General features: G+C 42.4%; 1 protein-coding gene across 7 annotated transcripts in view; it reads right to left on the bottom strand.

The window, feature by feature from the left end:
- nf1a (neurofibromin 1a) overlaps window positions 1-27,717 on the bottom strand; it is a 321,789-nt gene that overhangs the window by 247,978 nt on the left and 46,094 nt on the right. For 6 of the 7 annotated variants that reach the window (XM_070856995.1, XM_070856993.1, XM_070856994.1 and 3 more), the window contains exons 2-4: window positions 17,019-17,162; window positions 13,013-13,096; window positions 6,188-6,378 (exon numbers count right to left, since the gene is read on the bottom strand). In XM_070856995.1, the coding sequence (XP_070713096.1) occupies window positions 6,188-6,378; window positions 13,013-13,096; window positions 17,019-17,162 (419 nt within the window). The remainder of the gene's footprint in view (window positions 1-6,187; window positions 6,379-13,012; window positions 13,097-17,018; window positions 17,163-27,717) is intronic. The other variant, XM_070856992.1, reaches the window with a different exon arrangement.

Consider the following 27,717-nt stretch of genomic DNA (forward strand, 5'->3'; position numbering starts at 1 on the left):
GAGGGCGAGGCGGAGAGGGGGAGAGGGCGAGGCGGAGAGGGGGAGAGGGCGAGGCGGAGAGGGGGAGAGGGCGAGGCGGAGAGGGGGAGAGGGCGAGGCAGAGAGGGGGAGAGGGCGAGGCAGAGAGGGGGAGAGGGCGAGGCAGAGAGGGGGAGAGGGCGAGGCAGAGAGGGGGAGAGGGCGAGGCAGAGAGGGGGAGAGGGCGAGGCAGAGAGGGGGAGAGGGCGAGGCAGAGAGGGGGAGAGGGCGAGGCAGAGAGGGGGAGAGGGCGAGGCAGAGAGGGGGAGAGGGCGAGGCAGAGAGGGGGAGAGGGCGAGGCAGAGAGGGGGAGAGGGCGAGGCAGAGAGGGGGAGAGGGCGAGGCAGAGAGGGGGAGAGGGCGAGGCAGAGAGGGGGAGAGGGCGAGGCAGAGAGGGGGAGAGGGCGAGGCAGAGAGGGGGAGAGGGCGAGGCAGAGAGGGGGAGAGGGCGAGGCAGAGAGGGGGAGAGGGCGAGGCAGAGAGGGGGAGAGGGCGAGGCAGAGAGGGGGAGAGGGCGAGGCAGAGAGGGGGAGAGGGCGAGGCAGAGAGGGGGAGAGGGCGAGGCAGAGAGGGGGAGAGGGCGAGGCAGAGAGGGGGAGAGGGCGAGGCAGAGGGCGAGGCAGAGAGGGGGAGAGGGCGAGGCAGAGAGGGGGAGAGGGCGAGGCGGAGAGGGGGAGAGGGAGGCGGAGAGGGGGAGAGGGCGAGGCGGAGAGGGGGAGAGCGAGACAGAGAGAGAGAGAGATTGTCTGAAGTTATTAAATGTTAATCTGCAAAATAAATTATCTTCTGTGAAGCTTGGGATGCATCAGTAACTCTTGATCGACAGCAAACCAAATTATTGATCCTCTGAAAACCAATCCTGATTTTATTTGTCGGTTCCATTCAAGACAAGCACCAAAAGAAATGCAAACATATAGGCATTAAAATAAGCTTAATTTCACAAGAAGGACAATAGGTCAGCATTAGCAAGTCGGGGGGGGTTCATTTTGAACATTTGCCAGTTCTGATGAAGGGTTTGCTCTGTTTCTCTCTCCACAGATGCTGCCTGACCCGCTGAGTTTTCCTGCATTTTCTGTTTTTATTAGACACCAGAATTTTATTAACACAGAATGCAAGTATAAGCCCCCCCCCCCCCCCCCCCACCCCTCCACGATAGTACCTTTGATCTATCTCGATCAACAGTCCCGTATCCGAGGAACTCTAAGCCAAGGATAAATACAGCAGGGACTCTGACTAGCTTATATCTGTATTTATGTAGATAAGCCAAGAAACCCCACCGAGCTGAAATGCCTATGTAATGTCCGTCTAAGATAGTGAAAGGACCTTAAAGGACGATACCCAGGCTGCCATCTCATTTGCTCCATTACCCAAGTAGCGTTCGAGATAGCCTGGAATAATGATAGGAGTGACCTCCTGCTGTATAATTTGCATCAAGTGTTTATGATGCTTGTGTTCTTCTAAAGGGATGGTCAGGATTACACTGATGTCTGAAAGGACAATCACAGCAATGGACTCGGGTAGTGATCATAACTTTTTCTTGTCGCTATCAGTGTTAGACCCTCAAGTCTTCATGAGAGGTGATAGAAAAAGAGAACACACTATATGCAGAACCAACGCTGCCGGGGGAGGAAGGCGGGGGGGAGGAGTTATTTTTAAGCTGACATTTTACTGCAGTGGAGGTGAAACATCACATAAGATTCAGTGAAAACAACAACTTGTATTTATATAGTGCCTTTAATGTAGTGAAACGTCCCAAGGCGCTTCACAGGAGTACTGAGATTTAAAAAATCTGAACAAAAGTTCAAAATTGCTCTCCCAAGGTGCACTGTAGCAGTGTAGACAATAAGCACATGGCAGAGACTTGCTGAATCACTGTCAGTGTACAACAAACAGTACAAATTCATTTCTCATTTTACAACCAGTATTTTCACATCCAACTCTAATTATAATTAACTTATTACCTGCCCATCCTACTGAAACTCAACAACACATGTAGAATGCCATACCAAGGGCATCACTAAATGGGTTAAAGGGGGAAAGTGGCAAATCATACTTTTAAGTCCTCGAAGCGGCAGTATTCAATAAATAAAATGGAGGATGAGCCATGCCCAGTGAAGTGAAAAATAACTATCTCCATGAGTGACGCCGACAAGGTAACTTATGAACAAAAGTCACAAGCAGGTTACAGTCATCCTCATCATGAGCAAGCTATTTATGATAGCACGCTGCTTCCTCAAGTATTCTTGAGCATTTCTGTAGAGTTTTCAATTGAAAAAAGTTTAAATTAAGTCAAGAAACAACTTGAAATTGTTTTCTCAATAAAAATGACAATTTTATTTCAACAGTATGTCTCCACAAGGAGCAAGCGAAAAATTATACTGCAATAACTGATGGATTATTTTTAGTGGAGAATGCTTTATAGGAGGTGTTAAAGAAAAGATTTGTACCAATAATTTTTTTAAAAGATGCGATCATAAATAGTTGTAGTAAAAAATAAAGCTAAGTCCGTGGTTAGAGGCTGGCTGAATCCTGCAAAGTGAGGAGGCCGATGAGGCCAAGTGATTAGAGTTAGACTGATTCAAGGTCTGGGTCAACTCTAAGGAGAGATAAAAAATTCCCAGGGGCAAATAGTCCCAGGTGGTTTTTAGAACCAATGGAGAAAAAATATGGGGTGATGAAGGGGCAGCAGTAAAAGGAAGATGGAGCCTCCAAGTATATAAACCCTGTAACATTGGAGGTCCAGGGACGACATCACTGATGAGCCTACCAACATACTGGTTAAAAAAAACACATCTCAGCTGCCTCTGCCCCCCGCCAAACCCCATATACTTAAAGTCTTTCTCTACTCACAAACTCAATGATTGTATGTGTGAAGTGATTAACTTTTCGCTTGAGCAGTAACAGGCAGAATTCTTGGGCAGAGAGGGAAATCCAAATATACACAATGGCCCGCAATTTGCTGACAGCGGCGATTCAGAAGAATGAGAGGTGATCTTATCGAAACATATAAGATAATGAGGGGGCTCGACAAGGTGGATGCAGAGAAGATATTTCCACTCATAGGGGAAACTAAAACTAGGGGACAATCTCAGAATAAGGCGCCGCCCATTTAAAACTGAGATGAGGAGGAATTTCTTCTCTGAGGGTTGTAAATCTGTGGAATTTTCTGCCCCAGAGAGCTGTGGAGGCTGGGTCATTGAATATATTTAAGGCAGAGATAGACAGATTTTTGAGCGATAAGGGAATAACGGGTTATTTATGGAGAGTGAGGAGGGAAGTAGAGCCGAGTCCATGATCAGATCAGCCATGATCTTATTAAATGGTCGAGCAGGCTCGAGGGGCCAAATGGCCTACTCCTGCTCCTATTTCTTATGTTCGTATGATGTGATGCCGAAGAAAGCTGGCCACAGAGATCTTGTGATTTCTGTGGCAAAATCTTTACGTTTCTCGAATTGATTGTGGCGCAACGTAAAGGGGATTCCTAGTGTCGTGCAGCAATGTCATCAAGCTGTCTCAACAGCCAATCACATTGAAGAATTTATAGACAGCAAACCAGGAAATCAAAAGCACTGATTGAGTTCACTTTAAAAATGTTAGAGAGCGCGAAATAAAGATTGGGACATACACATGGTGTTAAGGTAGAAGCTGGAATATGATGATGAACAAAGAAATCTAGTCATTTTTAGCATAATGGAGAAATTTGATATTCCACAAATAATTTTTTTTCCAGGGCCAGAACAGTTGTTTAGCGGTCAATATAATCCCGGTTACATCTATTCCAACAAGGCTTAACAATTAACGGGGTGTTTAACAGCAACATTAGTGCGGAAAAGCTCAAGTTTTCATCAGATTCCCTGATTGCCAGCTATGGGGGGGGTGGGGGGGGTCGGAGCAGTGAAGGACTGACCGCAACTTCAGGATTTCTGTGTTTAGATGCACATGCACTAAAGCCTGAAGTTACGCTTATAGTTTCAGAGGGGTAATGAAGGCAAACGCTGACAGTTCGCCATCATTACCCATCGCAAAATCCAGGCCAATGCAAACTTCAATATTGGACTGTTTGAATATTACAGACCTGGCATAGCGAAGTGCCATGATACCCAATATTTCTATGGTCAAAAAATTATTTTTGTATCAAATTCCAACTCCTGCTGGCTGCAATTTGATAAATAATTATTTTTGTCGCGATTGGATGTTTTGTTTGTAGAACAAACTACACCAAGCCACATTTCCTGTCTGACCTCTGTCCAAGTAACTTGTTTGTGCTAAACATGAACAAGTCAAGATTAAGATGATCATTGTAGTCAAAACACAACCATAAACTTCACAACAATAGTTGCACTATGTTGAGGCAATAATGAGGTTATTTATGTGACAGGAATTTTAACACAAGTGATTATTTTTTCCTATTTGCTCTTAGGATGTGGACAACACTGGACATTAAAAGTCAGCCACATAGCATGGGACTGGAGTCACTTTTAGGCCAGACCAGGTAATGGATGACTGGTTCCCTTCCCAGAAGGACATTAATGAACAATCCTACAGCTGATCAGTTATTTTCTGGTGCTAGTCAGATTTATTAAAATCAACCGCAGCTTGCCATAGTGGGATTTGAACATTGAACCACCAGATTGTCAGTCCACTGCTGTGGAAAGATTTGCGATTATACAGCACCTCAGGACGTCCTAAAGCCCTTCACAGGCAATTAAGTACTTTGAAGTGTAGTCACTGTTTTAATGTTGGAAGGACGGAAACCAATTTACTCACAAGCTCCCACAAATATGATCAAGACTGGATAATCTGTTTCAGTGAGGTTGGTTGAGGGATAAATATTGGCCAGGACACCAAGGAAAATTTCCCTGCTCTTCTTTGAAAAAGTGTCACGGGATCTTTTAATGTCCACCTTTGAGTGTGTCGGGGATTTAACGTCTCATGTGAAAGACGGCACTGCTGACAGTGTAGCGCTTCCTCAGTACTGCACTGTAGGGTCAGCTGAGGTTTTTGTGCTCATGTCTCGAGTGGGACCTAAATCTATCACCTTCTGACTCAGAGGCAAGAGTGCTACTACTGAGCCCCGGCTGACACTAGGCTACCATGTCTAGTACAAAATGAAGCACGGTACAAAACAAAGACTTCACGGATCATAAATACCGATGCACACCTTTTCACTTTGCTGTTAAATTCTGTCTTTTTTAAAAATTATTAAGCACATACACAACCCAGCAGTCATTGGAGAGTAATCAATACTCAGAACCCCAACATATATTGCCACTTGCAAATCCAGGGACCCCAAGGCAAATTATAGCAACCCTACCACTCTCCATCAACGATCAACTAATCAACAAAGATCTGGGAAATTTTTCTGCTCCATGGCTCAGCTCACAAGGTTTTACCTTACCAGGTATGGTAGCATAGTGGTTATGTTACTGGATTATTCATCCAGAGGCCTGGACCAATGATCCAGAGATGTGAGTTCAAATCCCACTACGGTGGCTGGAGAATTTAAATTCAATTAAAATAAATCTGGAATAAAAACCTAGCATCAGAAATGGTGAAACGATGGGATTGTTGTAAAAACCCATCTGGTTCGCTAATGACCTTCAGGGAGGAAATCTGCCGGTCTGGCCTATATGTGACTCCAGACCCAACAGCAATGTGGTTGACTCTTAAACTGCCCTCTGAAATGGCCAAAGCAAGCCACTCAGTTGTATTCAAGGCAGTGGCTCACCACCACCTTCTCGAGGGCAATTAGGGATGGGCAATAAACTGGCCTTGTCGGTGATGTCCACATCCCATGAATGAATTTTTTTTAAACTAAGTAAATCAAGGGCTTTATAAAAAGAAACTTTTAACTGCATAGCAAAATAGCTTCAAATCAAGTTTATACTTAACATTTAATCACACCACCAACAGGAACAAATATATGCAGACACATTTTTGAAGTCAATTATCTGACAAGTATCCCAGGTTGAAACTGGCAACAATCACAGCCCAGTAATGATTCTGAACTGATTTCATTCAATATAAAAGTAATTAATGATACGTGAATAAACTTTAGCTGTCACACAGACTATTTGTTCATCAAGAATTAACTGCATCTAACTGATCATTTAAGAGCATTTCTTCTACTTTCGTCACTAGGACCTGAACCCAAGGAGATCACACTGACCTGGTGGAGACTCGGCTGAAGACAGCATTGAAGTTATTGCAGCTCAGGGAGAAGAGAACCCCAGATGCAGAGTTGCGGAGCTGTGCAACCAACTGGTTTCCTTCGCGGGACATGTGGATGAATTGGCAGATTTCCGGCAGTAGCTGTTTCACGAGCATCGTCTCATCAAGCCGCATTGTATCCTTGGGCTGCTACCAAAACCAACAGTGGGTTAAAAGTTACAGGCACAGCAATGCAACAAATGTATATGCCATGAATACACTCAAAACAACAAACTCGGTACTGTTTTCGGCTCTGGGGGGGCGCGGACTAACTGAAGTTTAATATCATTGCTTTTAAGTAAATGGCCCAAAGTCTAAACAAATGCCGATCAGCAGAAGAATTGGGGGAGGTGACCCAAAGCATGACTGTAGCGGTACACAAGAAATTGGAGGAGGAGTAGACCAGTCAGCTCTTCGAGTCTGCTCCACCGTTCAATAAGATCATGGTTGATCTTCTACCTCAACTCCACCATCCCGCATTATCCCCATATCCCTTGGTTCCCTTAGTGCCCAAAAACCTAGCACTCTCAATTTTGAATATAATCAACGACTGAGCATCCATAGCCCTCTGGGGAAGAGAATTCCAAATATTCACAACCCTTTGAGTGAAGAAATTTCTCCTCATCTCAGTCCTAAATAGTTTTTTTTTTACAATAGATATTGAATATGCTTTTGAAGGTGGGGAGCAAGGTGGAAGGATTTAGGAAGAAAGCTCCAGAGGAGAATCCAGACAGCACTGCGATGTGCAAGGCTGGAGACGGTTGCACAGATAGAGCTGGGCGAGGCATGGAAAGACTTGTAAATTAGAACTAGAAAAATCAGAGGGATAGTTAATCTGTGTCACTTTTGCACACTTCAGTGTAGCTAGGAAAAATGTTGACTACTCAGAAATATGGTGTGGTACAAGCTCAGCCTAAGCAAGGCGACAAAGTAACTTGCAAAATAGAAAAGAGGGAGAGAGGATTTCAAGAACATTTTTACAGAGAGCATATAAAGTAAGTAAATTCTTGAAGCAACAAACCAAATACAGTATCTAGGAGTTAAAATTGCCCAAAATATAGCACAAAGCATTTGATACTGGATTTAGCCAAATTTCTGCTAGTGGTAACCTTTTTTATTCATTCACGGGATGAAGGCATCGCTGGCAAGACCAGCATTTATTGCCCATCCCCAATTGCCCTCGAGAAGGTGGTAGTGAGCCACCTTCTTGAACCGCTACAATCCGTGTGATGAAGGTACTCCCACAGTGCTGTTCGGGAGTGAGTTCCAGAATTTTGACCCAGCGACAATGAAGGAACGCGATATATTTCCAAGTCGGGATGGTGCGTGACTTAGAGGGGAACTTACAGGTGATGGTGTTCCCATGTGCCTGCTGCCCTTGTACTTCTGGGTGGTAGAGGTCACTGGTTTGGGAAGTGCTATCAAAGAAGTCTTGGTGGGTTGCTGCAGTGCAACATATAGATGGCACACGCTGCAGCCATGCTGCGCCGGTGGTGGTGGATGGAATGCTAATCAACCAGGCTGCTTGGTCCTGGATGGTGTCAAGTTTCTTGTGTTGTTGGAGCTGCACTCATCCAGAGAAGTGGACAGTATTTGATCACACTCCTGACTTGTGCCTTGTAGATGGTGGAAAGGCTTTGGGGAGTCAGGGGTGAGTCACTACCAACGAAAGCATCAATTACAGTTCCAAAAAACTATGGTCAGGTACATACTATTTGTAATTGTTTCCAGTCCAGCACATCATGCAATACCAGTCAATCAGTGCCAGACAAAGCAGAGTTTGCCTATACATACATATTCAGTGGGTCAAGCAAAAAAAATTAAATATACACAAGGAAAAGGCTTAACTGAAGGACACTTGGCTTTGTGTCAGCAACAGCAGGCAATGTTGTTGTTTTCAGAAAATCTTTTGCATTACATCCCAGAGGCAAAAAGGAGCAACAGACTGTATTAAAATTAAATACATCGAGACCCCTTTGTCTTTGGGCCCTGATGTAATCCCAACAGAAACTCCAACAAGACAAGCGTAGACCAGAACAAGGAAACACCTGCAAAAGACATCTTTAGCTAGTAGTGGTGAGCAATCCATCTTTAAATTCGATAATACATGAAGTTTGGATCTTCAATCTTTCACTTTACTGGTTTTATGTAAATATTAGAGCTTCAAAAAACCACAAGTCTTCTCAATATGCAACAGATTCTATGCTGAATCAAACGGTCATGGCTTTTCAGATACTTTACAGAAGTGGAAACCTCAAATGCACGGTCCTTTCAAATGTAAAGGTTGCTTTTATTTTTTTTCCAGTTGAGAATTTAATCCACATTTCCTCTCCCAAAATTGATTTGTGCTGGGCATCATCACATGTGCCCTCCAGTGCATCACTGAATTGGTCAGTCTCTGTGTGTGAGCTCAGTGAGCATTAACAGCTTGACTGGGGAAAGGGGGAGGATGGTGGGGGTAAGATGTGCAATACCAATCCTTTCCTCAACTCAAGTTCACATTTGTACACATATTTTAGCAGGGGGTAACTTCCCCTTTCCTCGCCTGGTGGCACTGAGGCAGATAGTCGTGTCCCAACTGACACCCACCCTGAAATCAACCAAAGCCATAATTGAGGAACTAATCGTGGAACCCTGTATGGCTCCGTCACATGATGCCTTTGTCAACTAACCCATCTGAAGAGTTTACTGCTTATTGGTGTACTGGGTTTTTTTTGTGTCTATTTCATATCCCCCTTGCTTTCCCCCATTGTAAAAAATAGGCGTGTGACATGCTGTAAAATAAGGAATATTAAAATTACAACTGTTACACAAAGGCAGGTTTCAAACTGTAGTGTGTAAAATATTTGATGCAAGTTCCTTCCTCAGTTGCATCAATTCTTAAATCAATCAAAAATTCACTGAGCGTTGTTGGAAAGCACATTCAAAGCAGACAAGTTTGCCAGGACTGCAAGCGGCCAGTTACAGCTTTGATCGAAGGAACTTCACATTCCACTAACAGTAATTTTTTTTACCGAAAAAATCTTAAAAAGGATAGAGTTGCAGTGTGTTTGGTGTAGTGGTGCAAGAGGTAGGACAGAGGTCAGCAGCTTCACCTGTCCAATTTTGGCTCGGCTGATTGTGCCTCCAGATACAGAGGAAGCCAAATGATTTTTAACGTGTGTTTGAAAAAGGAAAAAAATCCTGCCGAACAATCACCCCAGGTCATGCTCACTCACGATCCAGTTGCACCGGAGCCAACTTTCTGCCTTGGCAGTTGTTCAATCTGGTGTTGAATTTGGTGGACAGTGGGAGATTGAGAAGGAAAACCAGGTGAGGAAATGGAGAGAAAATACCATGTTTAAAAAAAAAAGTAAAACACTGCATTTCCTTCATCGCTCTTCAAACATGCTTCTGTAACAAATTCTGCTGGATCACTCACTAATTGTATCAGTGAGAGTCAACTTGCAATATAATTCATGGACCAAGCAAAACAAGAGGAGTGTAATAAAACAGATGTCAGCTGTGTAGGGTTTTCAACCTTCCAACATTTTAATTTTCTGAGATATTTAGTACTTACTACAATTTTTTTTAAATAGTCTTTTCCCCACAAAACCAATCCTGCCCCCTGCCCTAGCCACAAACCTTTGTTTTTCTCTAGTTTCTCCCACATCTCTCCATCAGGCCTCTGCGAGCTCATCTCAGCACATCTGATGCCAAAACCCTCATCCATGCCTTTGTCAACTCCAGGCTCGACTATTCCAAATGCTTTCGGGGCTGGCCTCCCATCTGCCACGCTCCATAAGAAAACTCTACTGCCCGCATCCATGTTCACCATGTCCAGCTCAGCCATCATCTGTGCCCTTGCTGACCTACATTAGCGCTCCAATTTAAAATTCTCATCCTCCTGTTTAAATCTCTTAATGGCCTCACCCCTCCTGATCTTAGTCACTTCCTCCAGCCTCAAAACCCTGACCCGCAAACTCTCCATTCCTCTCGGGCATCCCTTCCTCCTTCACCCCACCGCTGGCAGCTGTGCCTAGATCCCACACTCTGGAATTGCCTACTTAAAACCCTCCGCCTCTTCACATGCCTGCTCTTTAACATGTTGCTATGTTAACGGGTGCTATATAAATGCACGTTGTTGTTGAAGCTCTCCTTAAAAGCCACCTCGTTGACCAAGCTTTTGGTGCCTTGGGACGTTTTTCTACATTAAACCTGTTGTTGTAGTTAGGGGTTTTACTGCAAAACTCCTTTGCAAAGTGAAATTACTGATGTACATTATATTCTTTTATACAGCACATGGGGAGTAGAAAGCAAAGAGCACCTCGACTGAGGTCTTGCTGTGCAGAGCTGGAAAGAAAAATCTTTCAGAATCCAATACAGCCAAATAAAATGTCACTATTTGTTTTGCTTATATTCTGCAGCTCTGGAGACTATCTGAGATATGATTCTCACACACAATCGATTGCCAGTGAACTAGATTTTAAAATGGTCAGTTGCTCTCCTTTTACTAGGATATCGAGGAGGTTTAAGTTATCATGCTTATGGAATGGAGTATTGCAGCCACAAGTGCAGGGCAGCACATCAGTGGGATGCCAATCCACCTCCCAAAATTCCCCATTTGGCAAACTCTCACTCTTGGCTATGCCTTTGATTTAGGTCAGGCTCTAATTTTTTTTTTAAACTACAAACATCAGCAAAGATAAATGGACCTGAAATCCCGGCCTCCCTGGGTCGTACGGAGTGTGTACAGACCCAGGAAGACATCGCAAAAGCCGGTCTTCGGCACGCAATGCGCATGCTGAAAACTGGCTTTTCCGATCTGTCAAGTTTCTGGCTTGACAGATCGCACACATCTCGGGGAGAAGGACATTCCCATGGCAGAAATTGGGCGATTTGATGATCTTTTGCCCTGCGAATGTCCTTAAAACTCTTGCGACTGGTAAAAGCAGGTGCACAGCCTACTTTTACTAGCATAAGAGTTTTAAAACATATCCAAAACATTAAAATAAAATTTAAAAATATGTTTGTTAAAAACCCTGCCCACTCAGGTAATTTTATTTTAAACAATAATGAAACTTTTTTTTTAAATCGGCAAATAATTGTTTTCAAAAACATTTCTATCATCTTTCATTTCTATAATGTATTTATGCAAGATGTTTTTTTTAATTTTTTAATTTAGTGTTTGGGTGTGTTTCTCATTCATAGTAATAGGAGTTTCAGACATACGAAACTTCTATTACTATGAATGAGAAAATACTTGACCGTGATTGGTTGTCCAGGCCCATGTGACGCCTACGGACATCCCAACGTGAACGCGCTTCGCTGCGCAAAAGGCCGCCGCCTCAGGACCAGGATCTCTGGTGAGTGTTCAAACAAAAAGGTAAGTGCGCATCTTTTCACCTATTTTTAGTCGAACGCCCGCGGGAAGAAGAAACCGGGATTTCAGGGCCTTTAATCCACAATATTGACATTTAGCTTCATCTTAAAATGAATCTTGAAAATATTTTTTCTTCAATGTACAGCGGATACCTCCAGCTGGTTCACACCAGTGTAGACTATTTTTCATAGCATCCATATTATCCAACCCAAATCCCTTCCTAAACAGCTTCTGTAATGAACTGTGGCCCACCCTCCTATCTAGCCATCCACTTTCACTCCTGAAGCATTGAGCACACATAGCAGATTTTAAAATGCTTCATCTTCCAGCAAATTAGCAAGGTACACGGAACCAAAATGATATTTTTCAATTCTGAATCAAAAGAAAATCACAGTGTGAACAGCGAGTCAATTGCAAATAATACAAATGCAACACATGTAATGCTCGCAAATTGTAGATCCTGGATTCTATTCCCACAATTCCTCAGAGCCAGCTCTGCTCTCAGCTGGAGCAATAGGGCCAACACACGAGAAATTCTGCCGAGATACATCAAATAAAAAGTAGACAGCTCAAATCTTGTCCAACCATCCAGCTAAGTGCAGAACAAGAGAGAGTCTTTGAGGCAGAACACTTGTGCTCCTTCTTGGTGCACAAAGGCTTAGAAAACATTAACATAACACAAGCCTGCTCCACCATTCAATGAGATCATGGCTGATCTTCTACCTCAACTCCACTTTCCTGCACTATCCCCATATCCCTCGATTCCCTTAATATACAAAAGGACTAAAGGACTAAATTCAAGCTGTTTTTTTTCCCCCAAAGAATTAGGAGACCCTCTTTGGGAGGTTTGAAGGATAATAAATGTGCTTGGTAATATTTGTCAGGAAACGCTAATACAGAACACATCCTACAAGAATTAATTCAATAACTAACTGGAAACCAAAATTAAGCTGTGCCAATACTGTTACTTTCACCCTCTTCTTGCATATTAAGGTATCCCCATATTTAACCAAGACAACAGGCAGTCAACCTGTTCTCATGGTACTGCCAATACAGTTCTTCAGTTAGCTCATTAGACGTGCACAGGATAGATTCCATTGGCCTGACTCCTATACACTCTCTCCCGTTAGATACAAGTCTCCCCAGGATCATCCGACTAAGACTGTGAACAAGAGGGAAAGTGTGCACAAGCATGCTGGTTGCTGCTATATTTCCATCAAGATTGTATATCTCATTGCTAATGATCTGTTGAGAAAAATTAACATTTGGTTTTAAAGTCAGGTAGTAAGTCAAGAAATGCTCCTTTTGGCATGAACATTAATAACCATAACCCTGGCTGTATTTTCTAAATTTTAATCGATTTTGTAGCACAGCATCAACACAATTTGTAAATTGGAAATATCCAGACTTTTTGTTACTTACTCCTGCAAGACACTTCTCCAATGTATCCAATATGATCAGCTGCGAAAGGTACAAGTTCTTCTCAGCTTCTGCTCCAAATATTCGCTATGTAAACAAAGCACAATGTTAGGAAATACCCTCTGGAGAATGTCTAAACATTAAGAAAAGGTCCATTAGGATTCTGAAAAGCTAAAAAAAAAGTAATTTTTGTCCCACTAAGGAGCAGCATGTTCTCAAACTGATTCCATATCCTTCCCTATCTCAAATCTCCTCCAGCCCCAGTGGGTGGAGAGAAGAAATAGTAAGGGAAAGAAGTCACTTGTGGGAGTAGTCTGTCGGCCCCCTAACAGTAGTTACACTTGTAAGAAAGGTACTGCAATAATCAAGGGCAAATTTAATCTTCATATACATTGGACAAATCAAATTGGCAAAGGTAGCCTCGAGGACAAGTTCATAGAGTGTATTTGGGATGGTTTCTTAGAACAATACGTTGTAGAACCAACCTGGGAGCAGGCTATTTTAGATCTGGTAATGTGTAATGAGATAGAATTAATTAATGATCTCATAGTAAAGGATCCTCTAGGGAAGAGTAATCATAGCATGTTAGAAATTCAAATTCAGTTTGAGGTGAGAAACTTGGGTCTGAATCTAGTGTCCTAAACTTAAATAAAGGCAATTTCAAAGGTATGAAGACAGAGTTGGCTAATATAAAAAGGAAGAGAGTAGCTAAAGTAAACGTTGGTCCCTTAGAGGATAAGACTGGGGAATTAATAATGGGAAACAGGGAAATGGCAGAAACGTTGAACAATTATTTTGTATCGGTTTTCACGGCAGAAGATACTAAAAGCATTCCAATAATAATCATCAAGAGGCTATAGGGAGGGAGGAACTTAAAACAATTACTATCATTAGAAAAAAAGTACTAGGCAAACTGATGGGACTAAAGGCGGACAAATCCCCTGGACCTGATAGCTTATATCCTAGGGTCTTAAAAGAAGTGGCTGCAGAGATAGTGGATGCATTGGTTGTAATCTACCAAAATTCCCTGGATTCTGGAGAGGTCCCAGCTGATTGGAAAAACGCAAATGTAACACCCCTATTGAAGAATGGAGGGAGACAGAAAGCAGGAAACTATAGACCAGTTAGCCTAACATTCGTCATTGGGAATATGCTGGAATCCATTAAGAAAGTAGTAACAGGACATTTAGAAAATCATAATACAATCAAGCAAAGTCAACATGGTTTTATGAAAGGGAAATCATGTTTGACAAATTTACTACAGTTCTTTGAGGATGTAACAAGCAGGGTGAATAACGGGGAACCCAGTAGATGTAATGTATTTGGATTTCCAAAAGGCATTTGACAAGGTGCCACATAAAAGGTTACACCACAAGTATCGAGCTCACAGGGTTGAGGGTAATATATTAGCATGGATAGAGGATTGGCTAACTAACAGAAAACAGAGTTGGGATAAATGGGTCATTTCAGGTTGGCAAACTGTAGCTGGTGAGGTGTCACAGGGATCAGTGCTGGGGCCTCAACTATTTACAATCCATATTAAAGACTTGGATGAAAGGAGAGTGTGTACTGCAGCCAAATTTGCTGATACAAAGATAGGTGGGAAAGCAAGTTGCGAGAAGGACACAAAGAATCTGTAGGTTGTGAGTGGGCAAAGATATAGGTAGGGTAAGTGAGTGGGCAAAAATTTGGCAGATGGAGTATAATGTGGGAAAGTGTGAGGTTATCCCCTTTGGCCGGAAGAATAAAAAAGCAAATTATTATTTAAATGGAGAGACACTACAAAATGCTGTGGTACAGAGGGATCTGGGGGTCTTCGTACAATGAAACACAAAATGTTAGCATGCAGGTAGAGCAAGAAATTAGGAAGGCAAATGAAATGTTGGCCTTTATTGCAAGGGAGATGGAGTATAAAAGTAGGGAAGTCTTGCTACAACTGTACGAGGCATTGGTGAGACCACATCTGGAGTACTGCGCACGGGTTTTGTCTCCTTATTTAAGCAGAGTTATACTTGCATTGGAGGCAGTTCAGAGAAAGTTCACGAGGTTGATTCCCGAGATAAACATAGAAACATAGAAAATAGGTGCAGGAGTAGGCCATTTGGCACTTCGAGCCTGCACCACCATTCAATATCATGGCTGATCATTCACCTCAGTACCCCTTGATCCCTTTAGCCGCAAGATGTCTTATGAAAAAAGGTTGAGCCTATACTCATTGGCGATTAGAAGAATGAGAGATGATTTTACTGAAATAGACAAGATTCTGAGGAAGCTTAAGAGGGTAGATGCAGAGAGGATGTTTTCCCTCGTGGGGGAATCTAGAACTAGGGGGCATGGTTTCAGAATAAGGGGTCGCCTATTTAAAATGCAAATGTGGAGGAATTTCTTCTCTGAGGCTCAAGGGGCCAAATGGCCTACTCCTATTTATGTTCTTATGTAACCCTCAGATATCTACATTCCTCTATTTCTGGCCTCTTGAGCATCTCCGATTTTGAATTTCTCAACTTTTGTGTCCATGCCTTCAGCTGTAAGGCCCTAAGCTCTAGAATTCCTTCTGTAAACCTCTACCTCTCTTTCCTCCTTTAAGACGCTCCTTAATACCTACCTCTTTGACCGAGCTTTTGGTCATCTGCCTTAATATCTCCTTATGTGGGGTTAAATTTTGTTTAATAACGCTCCTGTGAAGTGCTTTGGGACTTTTTATTTCGTTAAAGATGCTATATAAATTTAAGTTGTTGGTGTTTACTTTTATACTTCATATGGAATGTTAGATGTTCATCAAAATGTATTACTCATTCACCAGGAACAGTGACAGTTAGTAATGGCGATTCATCATTACTACAATGTTCTTCACTCTTACCAATCTTGACACAGTCTCATCACAAGCATTATAAAAATCATCTTATGGAATTAAAGTGGTTTCCCATATCATCGACCAATGCTCCTCAACAACCACATTGACATTTCAAGATCAATGACTTGAATAATTCAAATGTAATTAATGATTTCAGTCAAATATGGGCAAATTTTGAAAAGGTTCCACAACAGTTGACACTGGTAGATTTAGGTAATTATCTGATGGGCTGATGCACGAGAAAGATCACAATGAGGTTTATCGAGTTTTAATAGCCTTGAAGTAAGTAAGTTCACGACATGAAAACAACCCAACATTAAGGCATTGTTTCACTGGTGAACAAGTTAACAGTCTTTATATCCTGTGCACCATAATACCCTCAACGGAACAGATAAAGGAAGGTGGCTCAGGAACAGGAACTGATTAAACAATTCTATTAGCCTGTAGAAGCCCAGCAACAGACTGCAAATGTAAAAACTGGAGAACACAAGGAAGTAATTTTGGCATTGTTTTCCCAGGAGCCAAACTGCACCAAGTTACAATATAAAAATACCTAGTAAGCTGAAATGCAGAATAAATGGCTAAGTTTACACTCTAACTTCAGCTAACATTATTAGGTTTTCCTAAATGACAAGCTGCTAATTTGAGCCCTGGCATTCCTTCTTTGCATGGAATGTGAAGTTGCCAGATGCAGGGATGAGCAACGGTTATATTTCAGCACCCCATTAAGGTTTTTTTCCTTGGAGGGAGAGGGAGAAGGATAGAAAATGGAAAACATAGTCTCGGTGCTCTATCCTTTGTCTTGATTCCTCAAGAGGGAAGAATGGTTCTGTTTCCCCAAGGTCCTGATAACATTGTTCGATAACCCATCTCTGGGAAAAGAGTGCTGCAGCTACCCAAAGATGAAGATTTCTCAAATGTGTCTCTCACTTCAATTAGTCAGTTGTCAAAATGGTACAGCTAAGATCAAAAGCTCCAAGTATGGAATCATACTTGCACCTAACCACCTCCAATCACTATGACACCCTACCCACCATCGAATTTCTTATAAGATCTATCAAAAACTGATTTTGGGGGGGTCGGGGGTAGAAAGTTATTTACTCTACAAATCCCATCACCTGTTGAAATTCCGTCCTGTTGCAATAGGAAACTTACCATGTTATTTACATTTTTCAAGATGGTGGTGAGACCACTTATGACTAAGGAAAACTTGTACTTGGAAATATTGATGAGACATTCCTTGTTGTGTTCGGTGCTGACTTTGGAGTGCGTGTTTTGCTGCCCACCTTTAACTGGAAGCTGAGGAAGGAAAAAGATGAACAAAAATGTCACTTCATTGTATTGTGATGAGACGCAATATATTTGGTAAACTGCATTTAAAAGCTTTGCACGTTCTTGGTTCAGAAACATTCCATATACAGGTTTTTTAATTACGTTTTCAAAACTAATAAAACAATGTTAATATTTTACCAAAACAAAAGGCCAAGACTATTCTTTTCTCCTGCATATCTGGAATTTCAACATTTGATGACATTCAGAATGCACCTTTGTTTCATCCTTTGTACAAATTTAACTGCGATTAAAAAGGTCAGGATTCATCCAGCTGCCCATGTGGCTCACTTGCTCGTGGCAGTGACTAAACCATAATTAACCAGAATCATGGGACTCATGCAATATAAAGAACCATCACTGACCCAATAACAGCCCTCGGAGACAGTGGGCTGCGCTCCACCCAATCCGCACAGGGCACGGACGATACGGCCACCTGCTCCGCAAGTGGAAAGTGAGGGACGACCGTAAGTGTGACTGTGACCATGAGTCTCAGACCGTGGAACACATCACGTCAACCTACCCACTGAGCAGGATGCACCCCATTTCCCCACTCGGCATCTCAGGAGGCCATCGAAGGGAGAGCCAAGATGTGACATCCCATTATAAACTTATCCCGTCACACGAAAGTAGTAGTAATTAACCAGAAGACCACAGCTCCAGCCGGGTTAGCTATACAGCTGCAATAACAAATTGACTCATTGTAATGGCGGTGGGGTGATGTGGGGCAGAAAAAGAAAATTCAGCCAGGCCTCCCACATCCTATTATCTAATGACCCCTGCACTCATCATCCCCAGAGTCCAGCCGGACCCCAAGCTTAACTGCAACCCTCAAATCCCACATGTCACCACGACGGTTTACTTCGATCTCTGAAATATTGCCAGCCTGCTTTATCCTCTTGACCATGGAAATCTTTATTGTGCCTTCATGAACCATTCCATTTCTCCGATGCTGTCCTGCTAGCTTCTCCTGTTTTACCCTGCACAACTGATCCAGATCATCATGGCCTGTACTTCCACCATACAAAAGTGCCCCTTCTAAATTCATCAACAAAAATCAACATTATACTGCCAGTTTATTTTCTTAATCATTGTTAACACAATCATCCAGGTTTACACGGATCAGAAAAGAGAAACGGAATCAAAAACATTTACTCTTCTGTCCCTTTAAAGACACATTTTGCTAAGGCTGTTAGACTGCAGTACTGTTTTACTTCATATAAAAAGTACAGTGGGTGCTGCTGTGGAAATGTATTTTTATCTAAGCCGATACCATACGGTATTTGTGTGCCCTTTGCAATATATATATATATATATATATAACAAAATGGAGTCCTGGCCCTTCCAGAACTTTCTGCATAAAGGCAGTCAGCTTGCAATCTGGTTTGAGATGGCTGATGGCCATCAGACAGCTAGGAGACAAGTCATGCTGAGACAAGTACCCCCCCCCCCCCCATGGTGCTCTCCTATTGTCTACACGACAAGAGTTCCATGTCACCCCACCCTTATCTTCTAGACTCAAACCACCAGCCATTATCTCTTGTAGAGACCTCATCCATTTGATGCAAACAGATAAACTGACTAGGAAACTGAACAATGCAAGACAGGTAATAGCTCATTACCTCATTCTCATGGAGTAATGGCCGGCTGGCCAACTAATAACCCTGACAAAAGGAAATATCTGGAAACCATGTCAGGACAAGGATGTAGTAATTAACTCTTTATCTGTATTCACTGACTACGAGACAGAGCCAATACAGAGGGAGAGGCCATAACTTTGGTTTTACTGTATAAATATCTTGTGAAACTGTACCATTGTGGAGGTGTTCACTTAGCCCTTGACTAAGTGTGACCTGCCCCTTGCTAGCAAGTAAATTAAAGAAACTTCTGCCGGAGCTGTAAGTGTCGGAGTCATTCTTTTCGGAGGTCAAGATTTCGACACTGCACACATTTACTTAAACATACTTGAAACCCAGAAAACAAATAATGATTCAAACATATTAAATAAACTGTTAACACATATACAAGTGCACTCTAAATTTTGAGTACATAACCACCCACCACCGAATATTACAAACTGTTTGTGTACTTTATTACTGCTGATAAAACTATGGAACAGCCGGGAGAGAGACTGAAGTCTATCTAGTTAATATCTGAATCTATAATAATCACACATGCATACTTTACTCCCTGTTTCACATTTGAGACTTGTCAAATTTATTGTGAAGCAATTCAATAATGGAAACTTGCCATGCTGTAATCATGCCCTTCACCCAGAGGTGCAGAGCCTTCACAGGAAGGAGGGTGTAATTACAGCGTGACTAGTTTCCATAGGCAGCTTCCATTACGAATTTGGAGATAGGAATTTATAATATAAAACATGGAAAGAAAGTATGTGCAGACGCAAGATTTGCTTTTATACAGAACATAAAAATCAATTATATAGAAACAAGATTAGGAGTATATAACTTCAAAATGGGGACTGAATTACAGCTGAGCACCCAAGTCCAATTAACCCCCACCCTCACTTCACTAAAAACACTTGGTTTTGATTTCCATTGTGCAACACCACAGAAGATTGACTCGGCATATTAAAATACTTTGTATGTGCCAAGGGTCTTCAAACTACATTATTTCGTAACCCTCCAATTGCTGCCATCTCTCTCCTTTAACCAGTCTCAGATTTGCCTCCACCAAATTCTCTCCTCTTTGCCCAGTTTCAGGCCTTCCACCAGCTGCCCCCAAGGATGGACTGCCATCATTTCCCATTAGTTCACTACCTGGCCTCTTAAGAGCACTGCCTCCCTTCAACTTTACCATACATCCTGTGACCAATGCCACGGGTGATTTATTAGTCAAAAGCTAAATACGAGTTGGATGTAGAAAATGGGTGATGTTGGGATTCCAAAACTAACCAGTAATCTCCGAACCCAGAATTCACAGTGATGAGAGAAAACTAGTTAGCAAACCAATAGATTAAACAAGGAGTAGGAGGATATGCCGTGTAACATACAATACATCAGAGCTTCTGATTTGGTGATTGAATAAGTTAAAAGTTGTGTTTTTAATACAAAGTTGTAGACACAAGTTCAAATGATGTGATTATGTCAACGTTTATTCTGAAAATTGCAAAACCAGCAACCTTGGTTATAGGTTTGGCTAGTTATGCACTCAGTTCTATTTTTTTTGAAGGAGATATGATAATAGTGAAAATGCTCCCGGTTGCACGTGGATCGCAGTCATTTTTGTAATGAAGGCAATCACAGCAACCAGTTTGAGCACAAGGTTTCACAAACAGCAAATTAATAAATGACCAGATAATTGTTTTTTTTTGTGGTGTTGGTTGAGGAAGGAACATTGGCCAAGGCGCCAGGGTAACTCCCTGCTCTTCTTCAAATTGTACCATGGGATCTTTTATAACCAACTGAGCAGGCAGATGGGGTTCTTGGTTTAACATCTCATCCAAAAGACAGCACTTTCTAAAATGCAGTTCATAACTGCACTGAAATGTCACCCCAGACTATTGTCCTCAAGTCTTGCAACATTCTGATTACAATATAGGTAACACATTTAACCAAGTCTCAATTCAAATTGCATTCTTCGTACAGGTTATTAGAAAACTTAACTCCGCTGGAGTATACACTGGATAATATGGTGGAACTATCCCCGGTGTCCTGGACAATATTTATCCCTCAACCAACATCACACTAAACGGGGGATCAAGGGGTGTGGCGAGAAAGCAGGAAGGGGGTACTGAAGTTTCATGTTCAGCCATGAACTCATTGAATGGCGGTGCAGGCTGGAAGGGCTGAATGGCCTGCTCCTGCACCTATTTTCTATGTTTCTATGTTTCTATGTAAACAACAGATTATCTGGTCATTACCACATTGCTGTTTGTGGGAGCTTGCTCTGCGCAAATTGGCTGTCGCGTCTCCGATATTACAACAGTGACTACATTTCAAAAAGGACTTCATTGGCTTTAAAGCACTCTGGGTCGTCCGGTGGTCGTGAAAAGCGCTGTAGAAATGCAAGTCTTTCTTTTCACGGGGCAATTACAAAACCTAGATTCAAGTTTCCAAACTTCTGGAGACTTTAAATTAATGGAAGACAAATGGGAGACACACCCAGGGAGAAAAAAAGCTTATGCAATTACATGAATAGTTTAGTGACAAGAATTAAACAGTGATCCAATGTTGCACATTTTAAATAAAATCCAGGTATCTCTCGACATGAACAAAAGGTAAAATGGTTGGCTTATTCTATCATTGTCTCACAATCTGTCCACTTTACATCGAGCCAGACCTGCCTTTTAGTAGCCTAAATCAATCCTGTCATCACTCTACAAGAAAAGCATACTGATGCCACTGATTTTCAATGTCAAATAAAAACATAGAAAATAGGTGCAGGAGTAGGCCATTCGGCCCTTCGAGCCTGCACCATCATTCAATAAGATCATGGCTGATCATTCACCTCAATACTCCTTTCCTGCTTTCTCTCCATACCCCTTGATCCCTTTAGCCGTAAGGGCCATATCTAACTCCTTCTTGAATATATCCAATGAACTGGCATCAACAACTCTCTGCGGCAGGGAATTCCACAGATTAATAACTCAGTGAAGAAGTTTCTCCTCATCTCAGTCCTAAATGGCCTACCCCTTATCCTAAGACTATGTCCCCTGGTTCTGGACTTCCCCAACATCGAGAACATTCTTCCCGCATCTAACCTGTCCAGTCCCGTCAGAATCTTATATGTTTCTATGAGATGCCCTCTCATTCTTCGAAACGCCAGTGAATAAAGGCCCAGTTGATCCAGTCTCATATGTCAGTCCTACCATCCAGGGAATCAGTCTGGTGAACCTTCGCCACTCTCCCTCAATAGCAAGAATGTCCTTCCTCAGATTAGACGACCAAAACTGAACACAATATTCCAGGTGAGGCTTCCCTGCTCCTATACTCAAATCCCCTAGCTATAAAGACCAACATACCATTTGCCTTCTTCACCACCTGCTGTACCTGCATGACACCCAGGTCTCGCTGCACCTCCCCTTTTCCTAATCTGCTGCCATTCAGATAATATTTTGCCCTCATGTTTTTGCCACCAAAGTGGATAACCTCACATTTATCCACATTATACTGCATCTGCCACTTGTTTGCCCACTCACCTAACCTGTCCAAGTCACCCTCTGCAGCCTTTTAGCGTCCTCCTCACAGCTCACACCGCCACCCAGCTTAGTGTCATCTGCAAACTTGGAGATATTACACTCAAATGTCAAGTGTACACAAGCAGCAACTGGGTTCTAAATCCTGACTGGCAGCAAGTATAGAATTATCAGTGATCCAGTGGGTTATGATGCTTAAGCAAAAACAGAAATCAGTTATGGCGAAGTCCATCTCGAGATGTGAACACTGTTGTTTGTCAGTATTTTTTCTGTCCTTTGCTGTAGAGATCAACCTTCCCTTAGAAAAGATCTCAACTTCACTAAGCACTCAAGTGTTCAATGGCACATCTATTGTGAAATAAAGCTATACAGGGTACCTGTATTTTGAAGAGGTGTTGGAAGAGGGGCAAAAGGATGGAAAGAATAAGATTGTAATAAAATACGATTTCATTGTAAGTTTGTCAGTTTATCTTTTTTCCTCCATAGTACCTTGCAATAATCAATCAGCCAGAAGGGAGAAAAACTCAAATCACAGCTATTTAATAAAATGGTTCAAGAATCCTAAATGTTGTCTATTAAAAAAAGGTTCTATTTATTTCCTTTTTATGTCCACTCATGAAGTGAGCAGTTATTTTCCTCAATTTGCAATTGTCAAAGCTTATCTGTGCCCATCTACCCATAGACATAACCAAGATGATTCTTCATCGGAGATCATGAAGAAAAATCAGACTTCCTCCGTTACGAGACAGTCAGAAATCTAGTTACACGGTTGAGAAAGTTGAAAGCCAACTTTACAGACAAGTACCAGAACGGTTTATGTTGATGCTATATATTGAAGTGTTACTTCACATCCATGTAAAATGAAGTTCTATATTCCATAGATCTAGCTCTCAAACCTTTTACCTTTTTCATAATACATAACAGGATAGATTCTCAGGTTTAGAAAACCTTCACAAGGCACACTGAAGAACTTGTACTGGATTCATAATATATGCACCTAGCTCACCACACCCGCACCATACAGACACACCCACCCACACACAAAGTTCCCTCTAACAGGCTGCGCAGGCCATTCAAAAGTCCTCACATGCGCAGTTGTTCTATTTAAAAGCCGGCTCACCGGCTGCACGGGACCTGCAGTGCGCTGCGCGGCCACACAGCTTATAGGGAACGTTGGTACACAGCCCCTTAGCCACAAACATACACACAATTATATCAACACCCCAATCACATACACATATCTACACTCGTAAATATTCCCCCCCACCTCCCCAAATACATTCCCCAGGAACCCTCCCCCCATACATCCTCCAACCCCCAAACACACGTACATAGATACACACACACACACACACACACACTAACCCCAAGACGAAAAACACCCTACAATATAAATCAGGCACATCAAATGGCTGATAAGAAACATAAGAACATAAGAAATATGAGCAGCAGTAGGCCATTTGACCCTCTGAGCCTGCTCCGCCACTCAATAAGATCATGGCTGATCTGATCTTGGCCTCAATTTCACTTCCCTGCCCGCTCCCCACAACCCTCGACTCCCTTATCATTCAAAAATCTGTATCTCCACCTTAAATATATTCAATGACCCAGCCTCCACAGCTCTCTCGGGCAGAGAATTTCAAAGATTCACAACCCTGAAAGAAGAAATTCCTCCTCATCTCTGTTTTAAATGGGTGACCCCTTATTCTGAATCTTTGCCCCCTAATTCTAGATTCCCCCACGAGGAGAAACATCCTCTCTGCATCCCCCTCAGAATCTTATACGTTTAAGATGCAGGAAATGCAACCATCACATTGCTGCAATAGGGAGTCAGTGCATTGTCAGGATAAATGTACAATAAGCCTGTGCTTAAAAGGCAAGAGCTTCTGATGCTGAAAAAGTATCAAAAGTTGAAAAGTACTTCCTGAACAATCAACGCTATCCTTTTTGAAAAGCAATGTATACCAAAAATAAATGCCATTTGATATAATCCAGATTTAATCAACTACAAAATCACACCATTGGCCCAACAAACACTTTGTAATTTAGTCTAAAGTGTTGTAACAAAATCCATACACGTTTTCAAATTTGCTAATGCAGAAAACATGATAAAACATTACTCCATTATCTTAAATAATCATGAACCAAAATGCATTGCAGTGAACTTATTTACAAATCTACACATCTGACTCCAAAGTACAGAAGCAAATCAAATGCAGCTTTGACCTCCAAATACAATTCATTCTTTTCTATGTCGTGACTCTCTTCAGTCATATTTCCAGGCCAGATTTCAACAAGCTATTCAGAAGGATACAGGAGACTTACACACATAGCATACAACTTGTTAAAATTGATGTTAAAAAATGCTGCTCGCTAAACAGTGGACACATTGTTTCACTTGCATGCAGTGAATTCCTTAAAGGTCATAGTCCAACCATTTCCCTTGTGTGCAGAAAGCCAGAATCAGTTGTATATGATGCTAAGCATTGGAGCACAGAAGACTGAATCTCACTTGTTGAATTTCATTTCAAAACTGGTGTGGAAGCACACAAAAACATTAACCCTTTGTTGGCTGCAGTGAAACGAAGCTCAAAATATCAAGCACTGACGACAATTAATTACTGAAAACACTGCAGTCTGATCTGGTGAGCAAAAATGTAAAAAGTCAAAAAATAAGGAGAAGGCAGTAGAACAGGGTAGGTAGCACTGGGGGAAATGAAAACCAGAGCGTGCCAGGAAGGGACAGAATGCATAAATAGAAAGGTGAATCAGAAAGTGGGGTCAAAACAGGAAAAAATGGTAAAAACACAAATTTAAAAGCTCTTTATCTGAATGCACGCAGCATTCATAATAAAATAGATGATTTGACAGCACAAATAGATACAAATGGGTATGATCTGATAGCCATTACAGAGCAAGGTGACCAGGACTGGGAACTAAATATTCAGGGGCAATTGACAATTCAGAAGGACAGACAGAAAGGAAAGAGAGGTGGGGTAGCACTGTTAATAAAGGATGAGATCAGTGCGTTAGTGAGAAACGATATTGGCTAAGATCAAGATGTTGAATCAGTTTAGGTGGTGATAAGGAATAATAAAGGGAAAAAGTCACTCCTGGGCGTAGTCTATAGGCCCCCTAACAGTAACTACACTGTTGGACAGAGTATAAATCAAGAAATAATGGAGGCTTGTAATAAAGGAACGGCAATAATCATGGGCGCTTTTAACCTTCATATTGACTGGACAAAGCAAATTGGCCAGGGTAGCCTTGAGGAAGAGTTCAGAGAGTGTATCCGGGATAGTTTCCTTCAACATTACATTGCAGAACCAACCAGGGAGCAAGCCATCTTAGATCTGGTACTGTGTAATGAGACTGGATTAATAAATGATCTCCTAGTAAAGGATCCTCTAGGAATAAGTGACCATAACATGGTTGAATTTCAAATTCAGTTGGAGGGTGAGAAAGTTGGTTCTCAAACCAGTGTCCTACGCTTAAACAAAGGAGACTACAAAGGTATGAAGGCAGAGTTGGCAAAAGTGGACTGAGAAACTAGATTAAAGTATGGGACAGTTGATCAGCACTGGCAGACATTTAAGGAGATATTTCATAACTCTCAACAAAAATAAAATCATCATCGGCAGTCCCTTGGAATCGAGGAAAACTTTCTTCCACTCTTAAAAATGAGTCCTTGGGTGGCTGAACAGTCCAATACGAGAACCACAGTCCCTGTCACAGGTGGGACAGATACTCGTTGAGGGAAAGGGTGGGTGGGACAGGTTCGCTGCACGCTCTTTCCGCTGCCTGCGCTCGATTTCTGCATGCTCTCGGCGATGTGACTCGAGGTGCTCAGCGCCCTCCCAGATGCACTTTCTCCACTTAGGGCGGCCTTTGGTCAGGGACTCCCAGGTGTCATAGAAACATAGAAAATAGGTGCAGGAGTGGGCCATTCGGCCCTTCGAGCCTGCACCACCATTCAATATCATGGTTGGACATTCCCTCAGTACCCCTTTCCTGTTTTCTCTCCATACCCCTTGATCCCCTTAGCCGTAAGGGTCATATCTAACTCCCTTTTGAATATATCCAATGAACTGGCATCAACAACTCTCTGCGGCAGGGAATTCCACAGGTTAACAACTATGAGTGAAGAAGTTTCTCCTCATCTCCGTCCTAAATGGCCTAGCCCTTATCCTAAGACTGTGTCCCCTGGTTCTGGACTTCCCCAACATCGGGAACGTTCTACCCACAACTAAGCTGTCCCGTCCCATCAGAATCTTATATGTTTCTATGAGATCCCCTCTCATCCTTCCAGGCGCCAATGTATAAAGGCCCAGTTGATCCAGTCTCTCCTCATATGTCAGTCCAGCCATCCCGTGAATCAATCTGGTGAACCTTCACTGCACTCCCTCAATAGCAAGAACGTCCTTCCTCGGATTAGGAGACCAGAACTGAACACAATATTCCAGGTGAGGCCTCACAAAGGCCCTGTACAACTACAGTAAGACCTCCCTGCTCCTATACTCAAATCCCCTAGCTATGAAGGCCAACATACCATTTGCCTTCTTCACCGCATGCTGTACCTGTATGCCAACTTTCAATGACTGATGTACCATGACACCCAGGTCTTGTTGCACCTCCCCTTTTCCTAATCTGCTGCCATTCAGATAATATTCTGTCTTGGTGTTTTTGCCCCCAAAGTGGATAACCTCACATTGATCCACATTATACTGCATCTGCCATGCATTTGTCCACTCACCTACCCTGTCCAAGTCACCCTGCAGCCTCTTAGCGTCCCCCTCACAGCTCTCACCGCCACCCAGTTTAGTGTCATCTGTAAACTTGGAGCTATTACACTCAATTCTTTCATCTAAATCATTGATGTATGTTATAAAGAGCTGGGGTCCCAGCACTGAGCCCTGCAGCACTCCACTAGTCACTGCCTGCCATTCTGAAAAGGACCCGTTTATCCCGACTCTCTGCTTCCTGTCTGACAACCAGTTCTCTATTCACGTCAGTATATTACCCCCAATACCATGTGCTTTGATTTTCCACACCAATCTCCTGTGTGGGACCTTGTCAAAAGCCTTTTGAAAGTCCAAATACACCACATCCACTTGTCCACTCTACTAGTTACATCCTCAAAAAATTCCAGAAGATTTGTAAAGCATGATTTCCCTTACATAAATCCATGCTGAATTGGACCGATCCTGTCACTGCTTTCCAAATGCGCTATTTCATCCTTAATAATGGATTCCAACATTGTCCCCATTACTGATGTCAGGCTCACGGGTCTATAATTGCCTGTTTTCTTTCTCCCTCCTTTTTTCAACAGTGGTGTTCCATTAGCTACCCTCCAGTCCATAGGAACTG

Source organism: Pristiophorus japonicus, chromosome 16, assembly GCF_044704955.1.
Source record: "Pristiophorus japonicus isolate sPriJap1 chromosome 16, sPriJap1.hap1, whole genome shotgun sequence".
Classification (NCBI taxonomy): Eukaryota; Metazoa; Chordata; class Chondrichthyes; family Pristiophoridae; genus Pristiophorus; species Pristiophorus japonicus.